The 23,616-nt window shown below is 40.8% G+C and overlaps 4 protein-coding genes across 10 annotated transcripts; all 4 read left to right on the forward strand.

Moving 5' to 3' along the window:
• Positions 1-625: 625 nt before the first annotated feature.
• On the forward strand, positions 626-7,111 carry ppm1f (protein phosphatase, Mg2+/Mn2+ dependent, 1F). Of its 6 annotated transcripts, none has more exons than XM_026344013.1 (8): positions 626-868; positions 1,216-1,512; positions 2,315-2,445; positions 3,548-3,750; positions 3,875-4,063; positions 4,634-4,777; positions 5,050-5,143; positions 5,263-7,111. In XM_026344013.1, the coding sequence occupies exons 2-8, from the start codon at positions 1,343-1,345 to the stop codon at positions 5,646-5,648; spliced, it is 1,317 nt and encodes a 438-aa protein (XP_026199798.1). In that variant the 5' UTR covers positions 626-868; positions 1,216-1,342; the 3' UTR covers positions 5,649-7,111. The 6 variants fall into 6 exon arrangements, with proteins under 6 accessions (XP_026199798.1, XP_026199797.1, XP_026199795.1 ...); XM_026344012.1 differs by having other exon boundaries at positions 1,296-1,512; XM_026344010.1 differs by having other exon boundaries at positions 1,323-1,512.
• Positions 7,112-10,997: 3,886 nt separating this feature from the next.
• LOC113150943 (growth-regulated alpha protein-like) lies at positions 10,998-12,316 on the forward strand. Its single transcript, XM_026343707.1, has 4 exons — positions 10,998-11,101; positions 11,709-11,835; positions 11,937-12,014; positions 12,108-12,316. Exons 1-4 carry the CDS (start codon positions 11,047-11,049, stop codon positions 12,178-12,180), a joined length of 333 nt encoding a protein of 110 aa, XP_026199492.1. The 5' UTR covers positions 10,998-11,046; the 3' UTR covers positions 12,181-12,316.
• A 3,112-nt stretch (positions 12,317-15,428) lies between these two features.
• LOC113150965 (growth-regulated alpha protein-like) lies at positions 15,429-16,449 on the forward strand. 2 transcript variants are annotated; one of them, XM_026343737.1, is made up of 4 exons: positions 15,429-15,520; positions 15,827-15,953; positions 16,055-16,132; positions 16,226-16,449. In XM_026343737.1, the coding sequence occupies exons 1-4, from the start codon at positions 15,466-15,468 to the stop codon at positions 16,296-16,298; spliced, it is 333 nt and encodes a 110-aa protein (XP_026199522.1). In that variant the 5' UTR covers positions 15,429-15,465; the 3' UTR covers positions 16,299-16,449. The 2 variants fall into 2 exon arrangements, with proteins under 2 accessions (XP_026199522.1, XP_026199523.1); XM_026343738.1 differs by having other exon boundaries at positions 16,230-16,273.
• A 5,298-nt stretch (positions 16,450-21,747) lies between these two features.
• Positions 21,748-23,142, forward strand: LOC113150941 (growth-regulated alpha protein-like). Its single transcript, XM_026343704.2, has 4 exons — positions 21,748-21,849; positions 22,458-22,584; positions 22,686-22,763; positions 22,857-23,142. The coding sequence occupies exons 1-4, from the start codon at positions 21,795-21,797 to the stop codon at positions 22,927-22,929; spliced, it is 333 nt and encodes a 110-aa protein (XP_026199489.1). The 5' UTR covers positions 21,748-21,794; the 3' UTR covers positions 22,930-23,142.
• The last annotated feature ends 474 nt before the right edge of the window (positions 23,143-23,616 follow it).

Genomic DNA, 23,616 nt, shown 5'->3' on the forward strand with positions numbered 1-23,616 from the left:
GAAATGTTATAGCACTCTACCTAAATTTGGATTTTGTAATACAGTATATTTTCATGATACTTATGTTACGTATTGTCACTGTTGTAACAAACAAAAACAAATATGGATAGACACGTTATCAACAGCATCAAAATCAGTGTGCATCATTTGTGTACTACCATTGATGTTTCAAGCTACAATATGCACTTTGGTGCACTTTAGTGGCATAAGGCTCTAAATCCATCCACTATAATTTTCTCAATGTTGCCCTCCCTCACTATGCTCTTCTCAGCTATTACGAGTCATTATAAAATTACAATATATAATGAGCTCTAAAATGTAATAAGCAGAAATAGCAGAAATGTTTAAAATTATCTGATTGGTAAGAAGGGTGAGCCTCACTGTAAACCTTTAGAAGGTATATCTCTGCAATGCTGCCAGGTTGTTTGGTAAGTTTGATGAAACATTGACAGCACATCTCCACTTCAACATAACTTTTGGAAAATATTTCTACAAAAAACAAACAAAAAAAAAAATACATGCTGCAGCTTTCATTTCCTTTGTACTCAAATCACCCATCTGGACTGTACTGGCCCTTTAAGGGACCACAGGAAGGAAAACGGAAGTATGGTGACGTACAGGAAGAAGGAGCAAAAGGGTGGTGATCAGTAAATGCAGCCTTTTTTTAATTTGTACATGACAGATAGTGTAACGTTACAGTGGTTTTATTACTGCCATGAGTTGATGTGTTTACCATCAAGTCACCCAGCGCAGGTGTGCATGTGTGTTAGTGCACGCCTGTTGATCACTTCATCTCTGTTGGAGTCTTTGTCTCGTCATTGGGCGTTTCTCTCAGCTCTCTGCGGGACTGTAGCAAGCAGCCACACGGGTAAGACACAGATACTAACGTAGATCTAAAAAGTGTCTGTGAAGATACTACTGGATGTTCTCCTCGTTAGGAAAACGTACATCTAAAAACTGCCTGCAACTCCCTTTAATGTCGGTGACAGCATGTATAGCAGTGAACTCCGTGGGGCAGGCACAGCTGTGGTAACGTTACTAAATACATAATACAAGTATGAAGTAGAGCAGTTAAGGTTTGAGGATGCAGAAAGCAGTGTTTGTAGCTAACGTAAAACAAATGAAGTGATGTTAGCTGACGGTACACGTGTTTAGATGTGCACCTTGTTGGGCTTCTGGTGATTTGAAGTTTTGTCCTGTCTTAATTTCATACAGCTAAGGTCACTACATCACCAGGTGTGGCTGTTTGTGACCGTCAGTGATATTTGAAGCCTGTGCTCTCTCTGTCCTTCAAGTCTCCACCTTTGACCTGTAACACCCAGACCACCTGTTCACCAGCAGCATGAACGACGAGAAGGAGGTCAAGAGCTTCCTGGGGAGGTTTGTGGAAGAGTTCCCCGCTGCCCTGGATGAATGCAGTCCGCTGCCTGTCAGCCCCCTGAGCCGCAAAGTGTCCCTGGAGGAGCTGCAGGGCGAGAGCCTGGAGTTGGGCCTGAGGCTGCTGACTGCCAGGTACCACTGGGTGTGTGTGTGTGTGTGTATGGTGAATTTTAACCATTAGACTTAGGACATCTTTAAAAAGTGAGGACATTTCAGCTCGTTCTCACAATGAGAGAGTTGTTTAAAGAGCAATTTCATGGTTAAGACTAGGTTTTAAGGTTAGAATTAGGTTTTAGTTAGGGTTAGAGTAAGACAGTACATGTGATACGTTAAAAATTCAAACAGGGTGGATTAACATGGGCTAAGTAAGGAGCTAGGGAATGCATTATGTCAATGAGTGTCCTCACACTGACTGCCACACAAAAGTGTGTGTGTGTGTGTGTGGCTGCATTCCTCACATTTCTGACAGCTCAGCACTTGCCCTGCTCATTCTGTCTGTAACTGTACAGTTAGCTTTGCTGCCTGACTACATGCTGCAGAATAGGTACAGAAATCCATGTTTGAAATGAACATGATGACGAAGAGTCACCAGCTTGTGTGTTCCCACTTATGCACACATTTTCCTTCAGTAGTATGCCCTGTGAAACACTGTCTGTAGAAACACCATTGTTCTCCCTGTTTCCTGTTTCGTGAGCCTAGTCTTCCCTGCAACAGAAATACAATTTTGTAAAGGAAATTACAGAGTTGATCTCACAGTTAGACATGCATTCTAGCTTCTCACAGACCAGTGACGTTTTCCCCATTGCTTTTTGCTAGTTTTACTTGTTTGATTCAGTACTGAAGTGGCTCTACAGTTAGTTTGTCACTTGATGTAAAAATAAATCCTTTCCAGTTCAGTATCCCGTGTGTCTTTTGCCTGTGTTTGTTGGTTAAGGGGTGCTCCTGCAGTCTTCAGTGCCCTCCTGTGCCATGAAGCGCTGTCCCAGCTGCTGCAGAATGACCTGTCCCCTTACCACTTCCCCCAGGAAGCGGAGACCAACCTGGTAGATGAACAGGAAGTGGTCTGTAAGTTTTTTCACTCTTCCATCAACAACATGAGTTTCAGACAAACTGTGGTCGTTGTGTTGTGTTGTGTTGTGTTGTGTTATGTTATGTTATTTACACCCACTGTTGAGGCTTTTTGTGCCTCAACCAGAAGCATGTGTTGTTTTTCTGATTGTCATGTGAGTAATGACAAACGAGACCTCACTTTGCTGGAATAATGTTATATTATCTCCAGGCTTTGATTGAATCAAGTAAAGGCTTATTCTCACGGATGACTGTCTCTTGCAAAACGTTTTTCAAGACACGACAGGTTCTCTCAAAAAAGAGAATCCTCCAGAGCCCTAATACTGTAATAACACTTAAGCACTTACTGCCAACAAATTATCTATCCCAGTAAAGTGTAGCTTAAATACCGCAGTGTTACTAGTTGCTACACATTCATAACAACCCTGCTGTACAGCATGGACCTCGTGATGTCAGGATATGTCCACTAGATGTCAGTAGTTTATAATGAGCTCACTAATAGCTGCAAAGACCTGACATCCTAAATGAGGCTTCTTCTCACCATCACTACCACCTGAACTTAATCTGAACATTTTGTTTTCGTTGTGTTCTCATTTTAGTTCAGGATCATCATTCTGCAGATTCTACTTGGGAATTGGTAAAAACTGAACAGCTCCCTGTAGTTGGATTTCCGATTTGGAAAGTCCAACAAGCCTCTCAATGTAAAATACAGTGTAAAGAGTTGTTATAAACTGGTGTTGCTGTTGCTGATGGAACACATCATAACATTGGTGCCTGTCCATAAACTAGACCTGTGCCTTGTTGAAAGTGACCTGTAAATGCTACTAGGTTTGATCTTGTACGGCTGCTGTCAAAACTGTATAAAAAAAAAAGCCACAAGGCTGCACATCCAGACCCAGAGCTGACATGTTCAGATGCCGTTGGATTAAAGGAAAGGAGTGCGTGTTTGTTTCAGGTTCTACAAAAACCTGAAACAATGCCAAGTTCATGGTGTTGGTCTTTGATTTTGTTCTCTTTTCTCTGTTATGTATTATGTTGTATATACTATGAACAAAAAGCAGTAACAACCACTTTCTTGGTTCTCTTATCTCATCATTAGTACTTCAGTCAGAGCCAGTCCAGCGTCTCTTCCTCAACAAGCTGATAAATGCAGCGCTGTTATGGCATCAGAACTTCCCCAGCCCCTACCCCTACCCCTCTTGTTTCCGCCCTTGCTCTGTTCATGCCATCAAAAACACAAGGAGGAAGATGGAGGACAAACACTTGGCCCTAGCTGAGTTCAACCAGCTCTTCGGAATCCAGGTGCAAGACTTTCACCTCGACACCGTCTTTCATGTGCATAATTTCAGAAGGTTTAGAAAACCTGAAGCTTCTTCAATAACATATTAAACTGATGTTTGGTCTTTCTCTTTCTGCCATGTTCCAGGATGGAGTGGAGCGTGCCTTCTACGCTGTGTTTGATGGCCACGGAGGAGTGGACGCTGCCACCTACACTGCCACTCACCTCCATGTTGTTCTCAGTAAACAGGAGACACTGCAGAGTGATGCAGCCTCAGCCTTTAAAGCTGCCTTCAAGCACACAGACAACATGTTCAGAAGCAAAGCCAGGAGAGAGGTACTGAGTCTGCCCAGTACAGCATCCTAAACACACTGGTTTCAGTCGACATATACGTGAACTGTGTGCCACTAGAACAGGTACCGATGCCACAAACTGTTAAATGAAAAGACCAATTTAAAATAGCCACAATCAATTATTTCAAGATGCATTAGAATAAACAGAAATATAGCCATATAGCTACTTTCCTGCTCCCAAAACAATATACAGATTTGAATAAAAACCGAACGCTGTGATTTGCAAATCGTTAAACCCTGAATGTGACGCATGAAATGTTGAAACTGAGAAATTTGCAAACCTGCTGTGAGGTCATCAAAGAAGTGGGTCACTGACCCTGAAATTTTACTACCAATATCAAAAAAAGTCAAGTAACCAGGCTACACTTGGCTTCAGTGTCACCACTAAACAGCTGATGTCTGCTTTTTAGAAGTGGCGTCAAAGACAACACAAAGTACAGACTTAGCAGCTTTCTCGAGAAAGAAACCTGATTACTGTTTTCGGCGTAGGGGATTAGACAAACCTGATTTCCTGAGGTAAAAAAAGTGTCTGTGTGTTTTTGTGTGTTGTTAGCGTCTGCGGAGCGGCTCTACAGGTGTAGCGGTGTTAATACAGGGTCAGGAGCTGACTGTGGCCTGGCTGGGAGACTCTCAAGCTGTACTGGTCAGAAAAGGAGAAGCTGTAACAGTCATGGACCCCCACAAACCAGAGAGAGAGGTAAGGACATAACACACACAGATACACCCACAGTGTGTACATTTACTTTAAAAGATGTTATAGCATATTGTAGTCTGTGATTAAAATAAGGTCCCACAGGGGGCGCTGTTGTAATGTTCTAAACTGATGAAAAACATTCATGTAGTGTTTCAGTGCTGAATATTTTTGTCCAGTTCACAGAAACATTATCATCCCAGTTTCTGGGTTAAACAGCAGATGAACAGTAGATGATCTGATGGTAATGTCTGTTTCTTTTATCGTCCACTATCCAGGATGAGAAACAGAGAATTGAGGACCTTGGAGGCTGTATCACATTCATGGGTTGCTGGCGTGTTAATGGTACCTATGCTGTATCCAGAGCTATAGGTAATCTGACAATTAGTCCAGATACAGACAGACTTACTGCCATGTGTGAGCCGCTCGGCTGTCATTACCTGCACTACTGTGTGTAGCCGCTGCTGCTAATTGTGTTGTTGTACATGCAGGTGACTTTGACCAGAAGCCCTATGTGTCTGGAGACGCTGACTGCTCAACAACCCAGCTGCTTGGAGACGAGGACTACGTGCTACTGGCATGTGACGGCTTCTTTGACACAGTCAGACCTTCCTTGGTCCCAGAGCTGGTCCTGAATGCACTCCAGCAGCCTGGTGACTCAGAAGAAGGAGGCGACACTCAACAGTCTGAGGAGGCAGTTGGACTTAGAGTTGCTCAATATTTGGTAGCTCACGCGAAGGCAGCTGGTTCCAGTGATAACATCACAGTGATGGTGGTTTTCCTGCGACCTCCAGAGCAGCTGCTGGCTCGAGACTCCTTCACAGAAACTGCACAGGCTACTCGGGACTCCACTTCCCAAGATGCACCACAGCAGTGAGGGAGAACGTCTGCTGCTGCCCAGACACCACTTTGCCTAGCTACTGCCAGTATTTCTCAGCTTTGTTTGTCCCCAGGTATAAACTAACAAAACTCATTTGATCTTAACACAGCAGTGTAGTGATGCTGTACCACTGCTTTGAAGTGACAGAGGAGACTCGTTATTTTATCCAAAGAATTTGGAAAGATTAGTTCGTAAAAATTGGATTGAACTTTAATTCATATGAGGATATGCACCACCTGACCGTCACTTGTGTGTCTTTGACTTTTTAACCTGATGTCCTGGTTGTAACCTCAGTATTGTCTCATGTGGTCATTGTTATCTGGGCTTTGTGTCTTTGGAGAGTGAACTCTCTGTGCAGAATGTTTTTCATTCATAGCTCAGTTCAAAGAAACCGAGCTAACACAGACATGTCAACCTTTTTAACCTTTGTTTCTCTTATAATCCATTTGACTGAAAGAGGAAAAAACCTTATTTTTATCTGAGACAGACGTGAAATGAACTGCTTAGCTTTATTCTTGGCAAAGTGAAGAAAGGCAGTGATGATTTGAAATGCCAAGGCAACTCAACACCTAAAGTATTGAGAGAACCAAAGTCAACTTAAACCGCATAAATGCTGGTGTTTGAACTAGATTTCAGACATTTAGTGGTATTTTAGTTCCAAAATTCAGTATTCAGTTTGTACAGGTTGGTTGATTTTCTCATAGGATACAGATTGTTACAGCTTTTCATTGCTTCCATACTAAGTCTGCCTCCTCTTTATCTCCATGCTGTTATGAAAAGTCTGTTACCATTGTTAAAGCTCTGTATTTATGGTTTTTTATTCACCACTTCTCGTCCATACGTTCTCTATACTTCATCAGTATTAAAAGCAGTTTTCCTGTGTCTTGGAAATCATGGGTGCTATAAAGTGTGTCTAGCTGTGCCTTTTACCAGTCACTGTTCAGTGGGATGCAGCTAACATCTCTTACTGTGTGCTGTGTTGCAGTGGCTAGTATTAGTTTTTAGTAAGAGAAGTTGAATTCTCTTCAGTCTTAACCAGCCCTCAACAACTAATATAAGTCTGTCTCTAATGCCAAGCAGGCTATGAATACTAGAAAGTATTTCCACTGTGCTCTGAGTTCAGTGTAGTGAAAGTCTGCTTTGAACATCTTGCTTCATGCAAGGAAAATAATGACATGGGGGTCACAAAGGCACCAGTGTAATCAGTATTTCCGTTTTATGAAGCATCGTGTGCCAAAACACATAGAGGTTAGAGAAAATCATTGTGGACCATGTTAGATTTAAATGATCACAAACTCAGTATTTCTGTATCCGGTTTCTTTTCTAATTCTTCTCTAACATTTCTTCATCACGTCTTACTGTATTAATAACATATCAGCTGTAGCAGTTGTACAGTGGTTTCATGCTTTGTATGACATTTAATATAAACAGCTGAATAAAAAGCAAATGTGAACAGAAAATGTTGTACCTGAGTGTTGATTAGATCAGTTGAATGATATAAACCTAATTTACAATGTACTTCCAAATAATTACAGTACAATTAAAATGTACACCTGAGTGTTCTAAATGTTTAAAAAATAAAACCTTGATTTATTTTTTATTAAAGTCAGTGTTTCAGCTTTCACACATTGTATTATGGCAGAACATGCACATGTGAATCAGGGCAAATGTTTTGCTTTCAACTGACATAATATGGTTTTGTAGAACTATTTTTTGAGTGTTGTTTTTGAAAGGAAAGCTGATTTTATTTCTAAAATTAACATTAAATTGATCAGAAATACACTGTAGACTTATGTAAAATATTCACACAAGTCATCTCTGTTGAAAGCAAACATTTCAAGTGGCATAATTTACTTCTGTAGAACTAAGGCTAAATGTCTTATACAATCTCTAATACACAAAGATAACCTGAATAAATACAAAATGCTATTTTTAAATGATGATTTCATTTATTAAGGTCAAAAAACATTGAGCCAGAGACTGATCAACATCAAGTGCTCCACAGAACGTCACAGGAGATCCTTTCTACCTGTGGCCATCAATCTTTACAATTCCTCCCCCCTCAGTAAAGGGAGGGGGAACTGACTAGTTCTGTCATTTAATTGCTGTCATTTCACCTTGGACTATAATTATTGCCCTATTCTCATTCATCTATTTTACATATTCTGTATATACATTGAGTTTCTCTGTGTTGATGTTATGTGTATTTGTGTTATTGTGGATCTTTCCTGGTTGTGGTTCCTTTTCTTTCTGTCTGTGTTGAGAACAACTGTAATGAGGCAAAACTATTTTCCTTCTGGAAGTTTTTTCAATCTTAAATCTTGAATGTAACACTCTCTGAATTCATATTTAAGACTATTTAATGCCTTAATATATTAATTTCATTTTAAGAACCTACAGACACACTGGAGGATTGAATAGAAAATACACTGCTCAACACACTTAATCACTAAATTGTGAACAGAGATTACTAAATTGAGAATTAAGTAACTTGTGCATATGATGACTTAATTCATGTCTGCATTTTATTTATAGTATTGGATGTGTTCAGCTCAGTTCACCTCCTCTCAGGCAGCTCAAATAAAACCACATATAACTACTATGGAGTAGTTTATAGATCAACTGCCTTCAGCACAATGGACAATGTCGATACGTCAGGTTGGTTTTTATACTCTTTAAAAACAGTTTACAGTGAGGGAAAAAATTATTTGAACCCCAGCTGATTTTGTAAGTTTGCCCACTAACAAAGAAATGATCAGTCTATAATTTCAATGGTAGGTGTATTTGAACAGTGAGACACAACAATGACAAAAAAAATCCAGAAAAATGCGTTTCAAAAAGAGTTATAAATTAATTTGCATTTCCACGAAGGAAATAAGTATTTGATCCCTTCGAAAAACGTGCTTTAGTACTTGGTGGCAAAACCTTTGTTGGCAATCACAGAGGTCAGCCGTTTCTTGTAGTTGGCCACAAGGTTTGCACACATCTCAGGGGGGATTTTGGCCCACTCCTCTTTGCAGATCCTCTCCAATGTTTGGCAACTCGAACCTTCAGCTCCCTCCACAGATTTTCTATGGGATTAAGGTCTGGAGACTGACTAGGCCACTCCATGAGCTTAATATGCTTCTTCTTGAGCCAGTGATTTGTTGCCTTAGCCGTGTGTTTTGGATCATTGTCATGCTGGAGTACCCAACCACGACCCTTTTCAATGCCCTGACTGAGGGAAGGAGGTTCTCACCCAACATTTGACGGTACATGGCCCCATCCATCCTCCCTTTGATGCGGTGCAATTGTCCTGTCCCCTTGGCAGAAAAACACCCCCAAAGCATAATGTTTCCACCTCCATATTTGACAGTGGGGATGGTGTTTTTGGAGTCATAGGCAGCCTTCCTCCTCCTCCAAACACAGCGAGTTGAGTTGATGCCAAAGAGCTCGATTTTGGTCTTATCTGACCACAACACTTTCACCCAGTCTTCCTCTGAATCAGTCAGATGTTCAGTGGCAAACTTCAAACGGGCCTGTAGATGGGCTTTCTTGAGCAGGGGGACCTTGCGGGCACAGCAGGATTTCAGTCCTTCACGGCGTAGTGTGTTACCAACTGTTTTTTTGGTGACTATGGTCCCAGCTGCCTTGAGATCATTGACAAGTTCCTCCCGAGTGGTTCTTGGCTGATTCCTCACCGCTCTCATTATCATTGAAACTCCACGAGGTGAGATCTTGCATGGAGCTCCAGACCAAGGGAGATTGGCAGTTAATTTATGTTTCTTCCATTTGCGAATGATTGCACCAACTGTTGTCACCTTCTCACCCAGCTGCTTGGCGATGGTCTTGTAGCCCATTCCAGCCTTGTGTAGGTCCACAATCGTGTCCCAGACATCCTTGGAAAGCTCTTTGGTCTTGGCCATGGTGAAGAGTTTGGAATCTGGATTGATTGATTGCTTCTGTGGACAGGTCTCTTTTATACAGGTAACGAGCTGAGAGGGCTGCCAATGCCAGCTCGTTACCTGTATAAGATCCACCTGGGAGCTAGAGATCTTGCTGACGGATAGGGGATCAAATACTTCTTTCCTTCATGGAAATGCAAATTAATTTATAACTCTTTTTGAAACGCATTTTTCTGGATTTTTTTTGTCATTGTTGTGTCTCACTGTTCAAATAAACCTACCATTGAAATTATAGACTGATCATTTCTTTGTTAGTGGGCAAACTTACAAAATCAGCTGGGGTTCAAATAATTTTTTCCCTCACTGTATATACAAACGTTTTTTGTGCCCCACAATATTTAACACTACATCCCTACTAAATTGCAAACATTAAACTAAACCTAAACTAACTATAAAGTATAATCAAATGACCAAAATCTAAAATCTGAATATCCTGATAGAATTTCTGCAGATGTATTTTTCAACCAGTGTTTTCCACACATAGACTTTGGCAGCTCTATTAAAGGCTGTCTAAGTATGCTTAGTCATGCTTTTCATAAATACATTCTGAGAATAAGTTACTCTGGTTAAAAAAGCCTTTTTAATTTACCAAAACAACCCAATGCTGTGGAATAACATGAAGAGAGTGGTTCACAACACAATATATCTGAGCTAAAGCAGGTCAGTGAGGAAGAACGGCCCTCCTGATGTTGTGCAGGTCTAATGCAAAGATACAGCTGTGGATGACTCTATTGAAGGTTAATGCATTATTTACTAATGCTTTATAGATCTCTGTGTCATGATGTCTGTGCTGTGTTTATGATGTGATGTTGAGCAAGTTGTGTTTGATTCGGGGAATTTCCCTGAAAACACAAAAGAGGAAAGATCCAGGCAACAAATGTGAAACGGAAACAGCTACTTTCATTTATTCAGGTTAAGTAGGATTTCGTTTCTGTTGAAATGTTAAAGCAAACGATTAATGGAGGATTTAGTCAAATAAGATATGTGTAATTTCATTTTGTTTTTTTATTTACTCACTTCACTTGTTGTGAAGCCACGTGCAGTATGACCATATGTGTGTTTGAAACAACAAATGATGAATGTTTTCTGTTTTGGAATGACTTATATTTTGTCATAGATTATGGTACAGTAAGTATTTTGGACATTAAATCCATCTTTAAGAGTTTAGACCTCTTTTCTTCATGTGTACAATATTAGAAAATCACTTCCTCCTGCAGCCTGACTTCCATTCTGTAGACTGATATGATCCTCTGAGCCAAAACCTCTGCACACACACTTCTCAGTTTCAGAGAAATTGGATGTTTGAAATAAAGAGGAAAGGACTGAGGAACTATTAGAAAGTGAAAGTGTCGTGTCATGTTGCACAGCAGCCCTCATGTATAAAAGAGTCAGGAGTCCCGGCTGCAGAAAGACACAGTGTGCTGAACCAGAACCAGTCTACAGCTGCAAATATGAATTCACTGGTCACCGTCGTTCTCGCCTGCCTGCTCGTCTTCTGTGCTCAAGGTAACTTGATGAGTTTGTCATTTGTTTGTGATCTGTTTTACTTCAGTATCCAGCATTACTGCAACTTAAAAATGTGGATTATTCCAAACAATGTCAGTGAACGTCAGAAACAGGCAACACTTTGGTTTGTAGCTTAAAACTGGTCAGACTGTTCTTAGAAGGAAACTGCTGTCAGTGGTTTAGAAGCTGGAATTGTTTGATTTCATGCTTAATACATTATTCACTAATGTTTTATAGATGAATGATACATTGGTAAGAAGAACAACTTTAGGGTTGCCGGGTCTAAAATATCCCCCCAAGCCTGACACATCTCCTGGAAGATGTGATGGACTGTAGATCCTCTGATTCAGGATTCATTAGCATTAATTAAACATGATGTTTACTGATGACTTATTATAAATGGAGTAAGTCACTAGGTTTTATTAAAGTCCCATTCAGAGAGGACCAACATTCTGCAGGCAGCAGGTGGGGGATGAAATCTTCTCTGTGGCACCTGGTGATTTCAACATTTCATCACCTGAGAATGATCACATTGGAAAGTTTGCTTCAGTATCACAGTCATCAGTGAGCAAGTGAAAAGCCTTAACTGTGTCTGTTCCCCCACCAGGACAACCAGCCAACAGATCGAGCAGGTGCAAGTGTGTCACCTTCATCGGCAACTTCAAACCAAAGCTCATCAAGACAGAGCCAGTCATATATGAACCAAGTGTCTTCTGTCCAAACACAGAGATCATGTGAGTAAACGAGCTGAACTCAACCACATGTACTGACAGGACGTTGTCCTGCACTTCTCAGCTTCTCTCTAACACGTCTCTGTCTCTTTCATTTGTCCCAGTGTCACAATAGAAAACAAGGAGAAATGTGTGGACCCTCAGTCGCCGCTCGGGAAACTCATCCTGAAAAACAAACACAGGTAAGATCAGCGTCCCTGCTCACACTCTCTAATATCAAATCATGCTGTGATTGTTTCAGATCTTTTCACTAACCTTGTTCTACACTGATTCAGACAGATGAAGAAAGGAGCCAAGACAACGACGACAGCTTCTGCTCAGACTGACACCTGGAGATCAACAGCTTAAACAGTCCACACCAAGTCCAAGCTGTAGAACCCTGCACTGAGGACGCTGTTGAGGAACTCAAACACTGTCTTGTTTTTGAAATAATAATTGTCATTGATCAAAATGTTGTCAGTGGCCAGTCTTGTATTTTTTACTATATTTGTTTAAGTTATCTTTGCTGTTTTTGTATATATGTCCTGAAACACTAAGAATAAAACACTTCTCATGAAACTTACTGTGTTTCTGGTTTGTGTGTTTGTCTCAACACAAACTAAACATGATTTATCACTTGGCTCCCACTCTGTAAAAAATACTGGCAGCAGGGACATCAGCATTTTACAGTCTTACAGTTCATATACTGTAATTTATTTTACCAATAGAAGACTGCTTGTAAGATAACAGTATATGACAGTGGGAAAACTGGTCTTACTGTATTTTTACAATATGTGCCAGCATGTTCCTGTTAATTAACTAGGGGTAATAAAACATTTCTATTTATATCCTGTAAAACAACAACAATAAAAAAAGATAATAGAAAATAAAATTGCTGTTTATCATCATCAATGTCAACCATCTATACAGGTCATGTTTTATGACAAATATACCAGTGTAACCTCATATGTTGAAATAAAATCAGTCAGGAACAAAAATCAACAACAGTGCATCAAAGTCCAGGTTGGAATCAGGTCAACATGTAATGGGAACAGTGAAGACAGAAAGAGAGAGTGAACACAAAAAAGCAACTGCACTGCAGCTTTTGGTTGGTGTCTTCATTCAGCAATGGTGGTTAGTTAGTTGTTAGAATGGGGGGGGGAGAGGAGGAGATTACCTCATAAGCTAAATTAGGAAGTGGGTACCATTAGTGCTAAGTTAGAAAGTCTGATTTCACAGAACAGGTGATGCAACTTGAAGGGGTGCAGCAGGAACAGGAGCAGCAAGAGCAGCATTGGAGACAGGAACAGAACCCACTGCCGGGGCTGAAGATGAAGCTGAAACCAGGGCCTGGAAGGTTTGACGCCTCTGTCAAACCAGTTGCAGGTATCTGGCCCCAATGGAACCCAGAGGTCTCGTTCAGAGGGTCAGACAAGTTCCCTGAAAGGGTGAATCCTGGAAATCACCCATGTAGAAGTAATCCTCCAGGTAGCTGGGCAGGTAAGCAAGTCTAGTCCAAAACTGCTCTGGAGTCAGTTTGGAGCTGGATGAAAGGCTCCATTGCCAGAAATACACTGAGGTAAGAATTAGTTTAGAAGGTTTATTTCACACAAGAGCACGTAAAAAAAGTCATTGAGAACAGCAGGACATCAGTCGGGAGGAGACGGCGTTGGATGAGTGTGGAGGTCTGGGTGTGAACCAGGAGTAGTAGCTGACAGGAAGAGGTGGTCTTGACGTCACGGCCAAGATGGAAGACTAATGGAGAGCACGTGGAGCAGACAGAGGCAGGTGGAGACAGTGTGGAAGCAGAATGGAGGCTGACAACAGTGGAAGAGTCCAAGGGAGTAATAACAGTTTTTGCAGAAGCACAATAAGAACTAATCCCAAATCCAAAATACAGATCCTGAAAATTATGAAATTCAAAGTCCAATTAACAGTGTGATACTACAGTCCAAAGTCATACACACACATCAGTTCAAATAACAGCACACACAGACAGGTCCACAAGGCTAAACACAGACTTCCAGAGATGGTCCCATATAATCCACGGGGTCCAACACAAAGACAGAGCACGGTGAATAAGGCGGAGCAGGAACAGGTCCGGTACTGAGAGGACGAGGGGGAGAGTAGACCAGGAAGAGAATAGATCAGGTGTGGGAGTAACACTCGCGGTAATGGAGGTTCAGACAGAGAATGTAAAGATGGAGTTCAGGTCCGGTGTGGATAATCAGGCAGAGGACGAGACAGAGAACGGACCAGGAGGGAGAGATGAACTCATGGTACCAGAGGGTCGGGCAATAGCAGGGTCCAGGGCAGGGAATGAGGAACAGGCAGCAGGAGGAGCTGGAAATGTGACACACAGTGTGATTCTAATTATATGACCAGCACCTGTATAACTACTATGGAGTAGTTTATAGGTCAACTGTCTTCAGCACAATGGACAATGTTGGTACGTCAGGTTAGTTTATATACTCTTTAAAAACAAACGTCTAAATACATACATACATATACATATATACAAACATTTATTGTGCCCCACAATATTTAACACTACATCCCTAGTAAATAGCAAATATTAACCTAAACCTAAACTAACTATAAAGTATAATCAAATGACCAAAATCTAAAATCTGAATATCCTGATAGAATTTCTGCAGATGTATTTTTCAACCAGTGTTTTCCACACATAGACTTTGGCAGCTCTATTAAAGGCTGTCTAAGTATGCTTAGTCATGCTTTTCATAAATACATTCTGAGAATAAGTTACTCTGGTTAAAAAAGCCTTTTTAATTTACCAAAACAACCCAATGCTGTGGAATAACATGAAGAGAGTGGTTCACAACACAATATATCTGAGCTAAAGCAGGTCTGTGAGGAAGAACGGTCCTCCTGATGTTGTGCAGGTCTAATGCAAAGATACAGCTGTGGATGACTCTATTGAAGGTTAATGCATTATTTACTAATGCTTTATAGATCTCTGTGTCATGATGTCTGTGCTGTGTTTATGATGTGATGTTGAGCAAGTTGTGTTTGATTCGGGGAATTTCCCTGAAAACACAAAAGAGGAAAGATCCAGGCAACAAATGTGAAACAGAAACAGCTACTTTCATTTATTCAGGTTAAGTAGGATTTCGTTTCTGTTGAAATGTTAAAGCAAACAATTAATGGAGGATTTAGTCAAATAAGATATGTGTAATTTCATTTTTTTTTTTTTTTACTCACTTCACTTGTTGTGAAGCCACGTGCAGTATGACCATATGTGTGTTTGAAACAACAAATGATGAATGTTTTCTGTATTGGAATGACTTATATTTTGTCATAGATTATGGTACAGTAAGTATTTTGGACATTAAATCCATCTTTAAGAGTTTAGACCTCTTTTCTTCATGTGTACAATATTAGAAAATCACTTCCTCCTGCAGCCTGACTTCCATTCTGTAGACTGATATGATCCTCTGAGCCAAAACCTCTGCACACACTTCTCAGTTTCAGAGAAATTGGATGTTTGAAATAAAGAGGAAAGGACTGAGGAACTATTAGAAAGTGAAAGTGTCGTGTCATGTTGCACAGCTGCCCTCATGTATAAAAGAGTCAGGAGTCCCGGCTGCAGAAAGACACAGTGTGCTGAACCAGAACCAGTCTACAGCTGCAAATATGAATTCACTGGTCACCGTCGTTCTCGCCTGCCTGCTTGTCTTCTGTGCTCAAGGTAACTTGATGAGTTTGTCATTTGTTTGTGATCTGTTTTACTTCAGTATCCAGCATTACTGCAACTTAAACATGATGTTTACTGATGACTTATTGTAAATGGAGTAAGTCACTAGGTTTTATTAAAGTCCCATTCAGAGAGGACCAACATTCTGCAGGCAGGAGTTGGGGGATGAAATCTTCTCTGTGGCACCTGGTGATTTCAACATTTCATCACCTGAGAATGATCACATTGGAAAGTTTGCTTCAGTATCACAGTCATCAGTGAGCAAGTGAAAAGCCTTAACTGTGTCTGTTCCCCCACCAGGACAACCAGCCAACAGATCGAGCAGGTGCAAGTGTGTCACCTTCATCGGCAACTTCAAACCAAAGCTCATCAAGACAGAGCCAGTCATATATGAACCAAGTGTCTTCTGTCCAAACACAGAGATCATGTGAGTAAACGAGCTGAACTCAACCACATGTACTGACAGGACGTTGTCCTGCACTTCTCAGCTTCTCTCTAACACGTCTCTGTCTCTTTCATTTGTCCCAGTGTCACAATAGCAAACAAGGAGAAATGTGTGGACCCTCAGTCGCCGCTCGGGAAACTCATCCTGAAAAACAAACACAGGTAAGATCAGCGTCCCTGCTCACACTCTCTAATATCAAATCATGCTGTGATTGTTTCAGATCTTTTCACTAACCTTGTTCTACACTGATTCAGGCAGATGAAGAAAAGAGCCAAGACAACGACGAAAGCTTCTGCTCAGACTGACACCTGGAGATCAACAGCTTAAACAGTCCACACCAAGTCCAAGCTGTAGAACCCTGCACTGAAGACGCTGATGAGGAACTCAAACACTGTCTTGTTTTTGAAATAATAATTGTCATTGATCAAAATGTTGTCAGTGGCCAGTCTTGTATTTTTACTATATTTGTTTAAGTTATCCTTGCTGTTTTTGTATATATGTCCTGAAAAACTAAGAATAAAACACTTCTCATGGAACTTACTGTGTTTCTGGTTTGTGTGTTTGTCTCAACACAAACTAAACATGATTTAATAAATAATATAATAAATTTATTTATAGAGCACTTTTCTAAACATATGTTACAAAGTGCTTCACAAGACAAACAAGAAACACATGTAGCCCAACAAGATCAACTTGAGCAAGCACTAGGCAAACAGTGGAGAGGAAAAACTCCCCCTGGGGGAAGAAACCTCCAGCAGAACCAGGCTCAAGTTAAACGGCCATCTGCCTCGACCGGTTGGGGAGCAGGAAACAGCTATACAAACAAAACAATAATACAAACAACTACCACATCGGTCCTTGGGGAGACCAGTTCCAACGTAAAGACATTGTAATCTAATGGAGAGTCTTCCCAAGGACAGATTTGTTTTAGCTTACAGAAGATCGCAAAAGGCTCGCCGGTAGAGGTATGTTTTAAGGAGAGTTTTAAAAGATGTTACTGAGTCAGCTGATCTTATATGCTCGGGTAAGCTGTTCCAGAGTTTAGGGGCTCTAACTGAAAAGGCTCTGTCACCTCTAGTAGTCATTCTGACATTGGGGACATACAGAAGATTTCTACCAGAGGATCTCAGGCTACGTGCAGGCTCATAAGGCTTTAAAAGCTGGGATAAATAGCTGGGGGAAAGGCCATGCAGAGCTTTAAAAGTTATTAATAAAATCTTAAAATCAATCCTAAAAAATACTGGCAGCCAGTGTAAGGAAGCTAATACAGGAGTGATGTGATCATATTTTCTTTTTCTAGTTAAGAGTCTTGCAGCTGAATTCTGAACAATCTGGAGCCGATTAATAGATTTCTGGCTGAGACAGGTGAACAGACTGTTGCAATAGTCAAGGCGTGAGGAAATAAATGCGTGTAAGATTACTTCAGTGTCATGAAAAGAAAGAATTGAACGTATTTTGGAGATATTTCTAAGATGATAAAAACATGCCTGGACAAGCTTTTTGACATGATGCTCGAAGTTAAGTTTACTATCAAACCAAACACCAAGACTTTTTGCAGTGGGCTTAGAATTAGCTAAGAGAGAATCTGTGCAGGGCAGAATGTGTTTGGCTATACGCTGTGGACTGATGACAACTATTTCTGTTTTGTCAGAATTCAGCTGCAGGAAATTTTGAGCCATCCAGTTTTTTATCTCATTTATACACTCATGTAAGGAACTCAGTCCCCCGTGGTCTGATATCTTAAAGGGTCAGTACAGCTGAGTGTCATCAGCATAGCAATGAAAAGAAACACCATGTTTGCGAATAATATGTCCCAAAGGGAGCATATACAAAGAGAACAAGATTGGCCCCAGCACTGAACCTTGTGGGACTCCGTACTTTACAGGAGAAAAAGACGACTTGTAGTTATTAACTGTAACACAAAACGATCTGTTGGACAGGTATGAGGAGAACCAGTCCAGTGCAGTGCCTTCTATTCCAGCCCAGTGCTTTAGCCGGTCTAACAAAATTTGGTGGTCTACTGTATCAAAAGCAGCACTAAGATCGAGGAGGACAAGAATAGAGCACAAACCAGCATCAGAAGCCAACAGAATGTCATTGGTTACCTTCAGTAGGGCGGTCTCTGTGCTGTGGTGTTTGCGAAAACCAGATTGCAATTCATCAAAGATGTTATAGTTTTCTGCGGCTAGAAATAAGTGTTTAGACACGTACTTTTCTAAAATCTTTGATATGAAGGGTAGTTTGGAGATTGGTCTGTAGTTTTCGGGGGATGAGGGATCTAGACCAGGTTTTTTCAAAAGAGGTTGCACAGATGCAATTTTAAAATAATCTGGCACAATCCCAGTGGACAGAGAAGTATTGAAAATATTCAGGAGAGAGGGAGCAAGCGAATCAATGATCGAGATTAAGAACTTAGTTGGGATGACATCAACTGGGCTGGAAGATGGTTTCATTTTAGAGACAGTTTGTAGTAGCTCAAATACGGACATGGGAGGAAACTGGCTTAAAGTGCATTCTCTAAAAGGGTGTGAAACTATGACTGGTGAGGAGTTGGGGATGACAGAAGCTCTGATTGATTCTATTTTATCATTAAAATAGGTTAAGAACTTCTCACAATCTGCATCACTTTCAGCTGGGATGCTAGGAGGGGTTGGGTTTACTAACTTGTCAACAGTCTGAAATAAAAATTTAGGATTATGGCAGTGAGCAGTGATCAGGTCTGAGAAGTATTTAGATCTGGCATTCTTTACCATCGTATTGTAGTGGAGTAATGCTTCTTTCATAGCTTCATAATGCACTTGGCTCCCACTCTGTAAAAAATACTGGCAGCAGGGACATCAGCATTTTACAGTCTTACAGTTCATATACTGTAATTTATTTTACCAATAGAAGACTGCTTGTAAGATAACAGTATATGACAGTGGGAAAACTGGTCTTACTGTATTTTTACAATATGTGCCAGCATGTTCCTGTTAATTAACTAGGGGTAATAAAACATTTCTATTTATATCCTGTAAAACAACAACAATAAAAAAAGATAATAGAAAATAAAATTGCTGTTTATCATCATCAATGTCAACCATCTATACAGGTCATGTTTTATGACAAATATACCAGTATAACCTCATATGTTGAAATAAAATCAGTCAGGAACAAAAATCAACAACAGTGCATCAAAGTCCAGGTTGGAATCAGGTCAACATGTAATGGGAACAGTGAAGACAGAAAGAGAGAGTGGACACAAAAAAGCAACTGCACTGCAGCTTTTGGTTGGTGTCTTCATTCAGCAATGGTGGTTAGTTAGTTGTTAGAATGGGGGGGGGGGAAGAGGAGGAGATTACCTCATAAGCTAAATTAGGAAGTGGGTACCATTAGTGCTAAGTTAGAAAGTCTGATTTCACAGAACAGGTGATGCAACTTGAAGGGGTGCAGCAGGAACAGGAGCAGCAAGAGCAGCATTGGAGACAGGAACAGAACCCACTGCCGGGGCTGAAGATGAAGCTGAAACCAGGGCCTGGAAGGTTTGACGCCTCTGTCAAACCAGTTGCAGGTATCTGGCCCCAATGGAACCCAGAGGTCTCGTTCAGAGGGTCAGACAAGTTCCCTGAAAGGGTGAATCCTGGAAATCACCCATGTAGACGTAATCCTCCAGGTAGCTGGGCAGGTAAGCAAGTCTAGTCCAAAACTGCTCTGGAGTCAGTTTGGAGCTGGATGAAAGGCTCCATTGCCAGAAATACACTGAGGTAAGAATTAGTTTAGAAGGTTTATCTCACAAAAGAGCAAGTAAAAAAAGTCATTGAGAACAGCAGGACATCAGTCGGGAGGAGATGGCGTCAGATGAGTGTGGAGGTCTGGGTGTGAACCAGGAGTAGTAGCTGACAGGAAGAGGTGGTCTTGACGTCACGGCCAAGATGGAAGACTAATGGAGAGCACGTGGAGCAGACAGAGGCAGGTGGAGACAGTGTGGAAGCAGAATGGAGGCTGACAACAGTGGAAGAGTCCAAGGGAGTAATAACAGTTTTTGCAGAAGCACAATAAGAACTAATCCCAAATCCAAAACTACAGATCCTGAAAATTATGAAATTCAAAGTCCAATTAACAGTGTGATACTACAGTCCAAAGTCATACACACACATCAGTTCAAATAACAGCACACACAGACAGGTCCACAAGGCTAAACACAGACTTCCAGAGATGGTCCCATATAATCCACGGGGTCCAACATAAAGACAGAGCACGGTGAATAAGGCGGAGCAGGAACAGGTCCGGTACTGAGAGGACGAGGGGGAGAGTAGACCAGGAAGAGAATAGATCAGGTGTGGGAGTAACACTCGTGGTAATGGAGGTTCAGACAGAGAATGTAAAGATGGAGTTCAGGTCCGGTGTGGATAATCAGGCAGAGGACGAGACAGAGAACAGACCAGGAGGGAGAGATGAACTCATGGTACCAGAGGGTCGGGCAATAGCAGGGTCCAGGGCAGGGAATGAGGAACAGGCAGCAGGAGGAGCTGGAAATGTGACACACAGTGTGATTCTAATTATATGACCAGCACCTGTATAACTACTATGGAGTAGTTTATAGGTCAACTGTCTTCAGCACAATGGACAATGTTGGTACGTCAGGTTAGTTTATATACTCTTTAAAAACAAACGTCTAAATACATACATACATATACATATATACAAACATTTATTGTGCCCCACAATATTTAACACTACATCCCTAGTAAATAGCAAATATTAACCTAAACCTAAACTAACTATAAAGTATAATCAAATGACCAAAATCTAAAATCTGAATATCCTGATAGAATTTCTGCAGATGTATTTTTCAACCAGTGTTTTCCACACATAGACTTTGGCAGCTCTATTAAAGGCTGTCTAAATATGCTTAGTCATGCTTTTCATAAATACATTCTGAGAATAAGTTACTCTGGTTAAAAAAGCCTTTTTAATTTACCAAAACAACCCAATGCTGTGGAATAACATGAAGAGAGTGGTTCACAACACAATATATCTGAGCTAAAGCAGGTCAGTGAGGAAGAACGGCCCTCCTGATGTTGTGCAGGTCTAATGCAAAGATACAGCTGTGGATGACTCTATTGAAGGTTAATGCATTATTTACTAATGCTTTATAGATCTCTGTGTCATGATGTCTGTGCTGTGTTTATGATGTGATGTTGAGCAAGTTGTGTTTGATTCGGGGAATTTCCCTGAAAACACAAAAGAGGAAAGATCCAGGCAACAAATGTGAAACAGAAACAGCTACTTTCATTTATTCAGGTTAAGTAGGATTTCGTTTCTGTTGAAATGTTAAAGCAAACAATTAATGGAGGATTTAGTCAAATAAGATATGTGTAATTTCATTTTTTTTTTTTTTTTACTCACTTCACTTGTTGTGAAGCCACGTGCAGTATGACCATATGTGTGTTTGAAACAACAAATGATGAATGTTTTCTGTTTTGGAATGACTTATATTTTGTCATAGATTATGGTACAGTAAGTATTTTGGACATTAAAGTCCATCTTTAAGAGTTTAGACCTCTTTTCTTCATGTGTACAATATTAGAAAATCACTTCCTCCTGCAGCCTGACTTCCATTCTGTAGACTGATATGATCCTCTGAGCCAAAACCTCTGCACACACACTTCTCAGTTTCAGAGAAATTGGATTTTTGAAATAAAGAGGAAAGGACTGAGGAACTATTAGAAAGTGAAAGTGTCGCGTCATGTTGCACAACTGCCCTCATGTATAAAAGAGTCAGGAGTCCCGGCTGCAGAAAGACACAGTGTGCTGAACCAGAACCAGTCTACAGCTGCAAATATGAATTCACTGGTCACCGTCGTTCTCGCCTGCCTGCTCGTCTTCTGTGCTCAAGGTAACTTGATGAGTTTGTCATTTGTTTGTGATCTGTTTTACTTCAGTATCCAGCATTACTGCAACTTAAACATGTGGATTATTCCAAAACAATGTCAGTGAACGTCAGAAACAGGCAACACTTTGGTTTGTAGCTTAACACTGTTCAGACTGTTCTTAGAAGGAAACTGCTGTCAGTGGTTTAGAAGCTGGAATTGTTTGATTTCATGCTTAATACATTATTTACTAATGTTTTATAGATGAATGATACATTGGTAAGAAGAACAACTTTAGGGTTGCAAGTTCTAAAATATCCCCCCAAGCCTGACACATCTCCTGGAAGATGTGATGGACTGTAGATCTTCTGATTCAGGATTCATTAGCATTAATTAAACATGATGTTTACTGATGACTTATTATAAATGGAGCAAGTCACTAGGTTTTATTAAAGTCCCATTCAGAGAGGACCAACATTCTGCAGGCGGGAGGTGGGGGATGAAATCTTCTCTGTGGCACCTGGTGATTTCAACATTTCATCACCTGAGAATGATCACATTAGGAAGTTTGCTTCAGTATCACAGTCATCAGTGAGCAAGTGAAAAGCCTTAACTGTGTCTGTTCCCCCACCAGGACAACCAGCCAACAGATCGAGCAGGTGCAAGTGTGTCAACTTCATCGACAAGTTCAAACCAAAGCTCATCAAGACAGAGCCAGTCATATATGAACCAAGTGTCTTCTGTCCAAACACAGAGATCATGTGAGTAAACGAGCTGCACTCAACCACATGTACTGACAGGACGTTGTCCTGCACTTCTCAGCTTCTCTCTAACACGTCTCTGTCTCTTTCATTTGTCCCAGTGTCACAATAGCAAACAAGGAGAAATGTGTGGACCCTCAGTCGCCGCTCGGGAAACTCATCCTGAAAAACAAACACAGGTAAGATCAGCGTCCCTGCTCACACTCTCTAATATCAAATCGTGCTGTGATTGTTTCAGATCTTTTCACTAACCGTGTTCTACACTGATTCAGACAGATGAAGAAAGGAGCCAAGACAACGACGACAGCTTCTGCTCAGACTGACACCTGGAGATCAACAGCTTAAACAGTCCACACCAAGTCCAAGCTGTAGAACCCTGCACTGAAGACGCTGATGAGGAACTCAAACACTGTCTTGTTTTTGAAATAATAATTGTCATTGATCAAAATGTTGTCAGTGGCCAGTCTTGTATTTTTACTATATTTGTTTAAGTTATCTTTGCTGTTTTTGTATATATGTCCTGAAACACTAAGAATAAAACACTTCTCATGGAACTTACTGTGTTTCTGGTTTGTGTGTTTGTCTCAACACAAACTAAACATGATTTAATAAATAATATAATAAATTTATTTATAGAGCACTTTTCTAAACATATGTTACAAAGTGCTTCACAAGACAAACAAGAAACACATGTAGCCCAACAAGATCAACTTGAGCAAGCACTAGGCAAACAGTGGAGAGGAAAAACTCCCCCTGGGGGAAGAAACCTCCAGCAGAACCAGGCTCAAGTTAAACGGCCATCTGCCTCGACCGGTTGGGGAGCAGGAAACAGCTATACAAACAAAACAATAATACAAACAACTACCACATCGGTCCTTGGGGAGACCAGTTCCAACGTAAAGACATTGTAATCTAATGGAGAGTCTTCCCAAGGACAGATTTGTTTTAGCTTACAGAAGATCGCAAAAGGCTCGCCGGTAGAGGTATGTTTTAAGGAGAGTTTTAAAAGATGTTACTGAGTCAGCTGATCTT

Source organism: Anabas testudineus, chromosome 9 (assembly GCF_900324465.2).
Source record: "Anabas testudineus chromosome 9, fAnaTes1.2, whole genome shotgun sequence".
NCBI classification, from domain to species: Eukaryota; Metazoa; Chordata; class Actinopteri; order Anabantiformes; family Anabantidae; genus Anabas; species Anabas testudineus.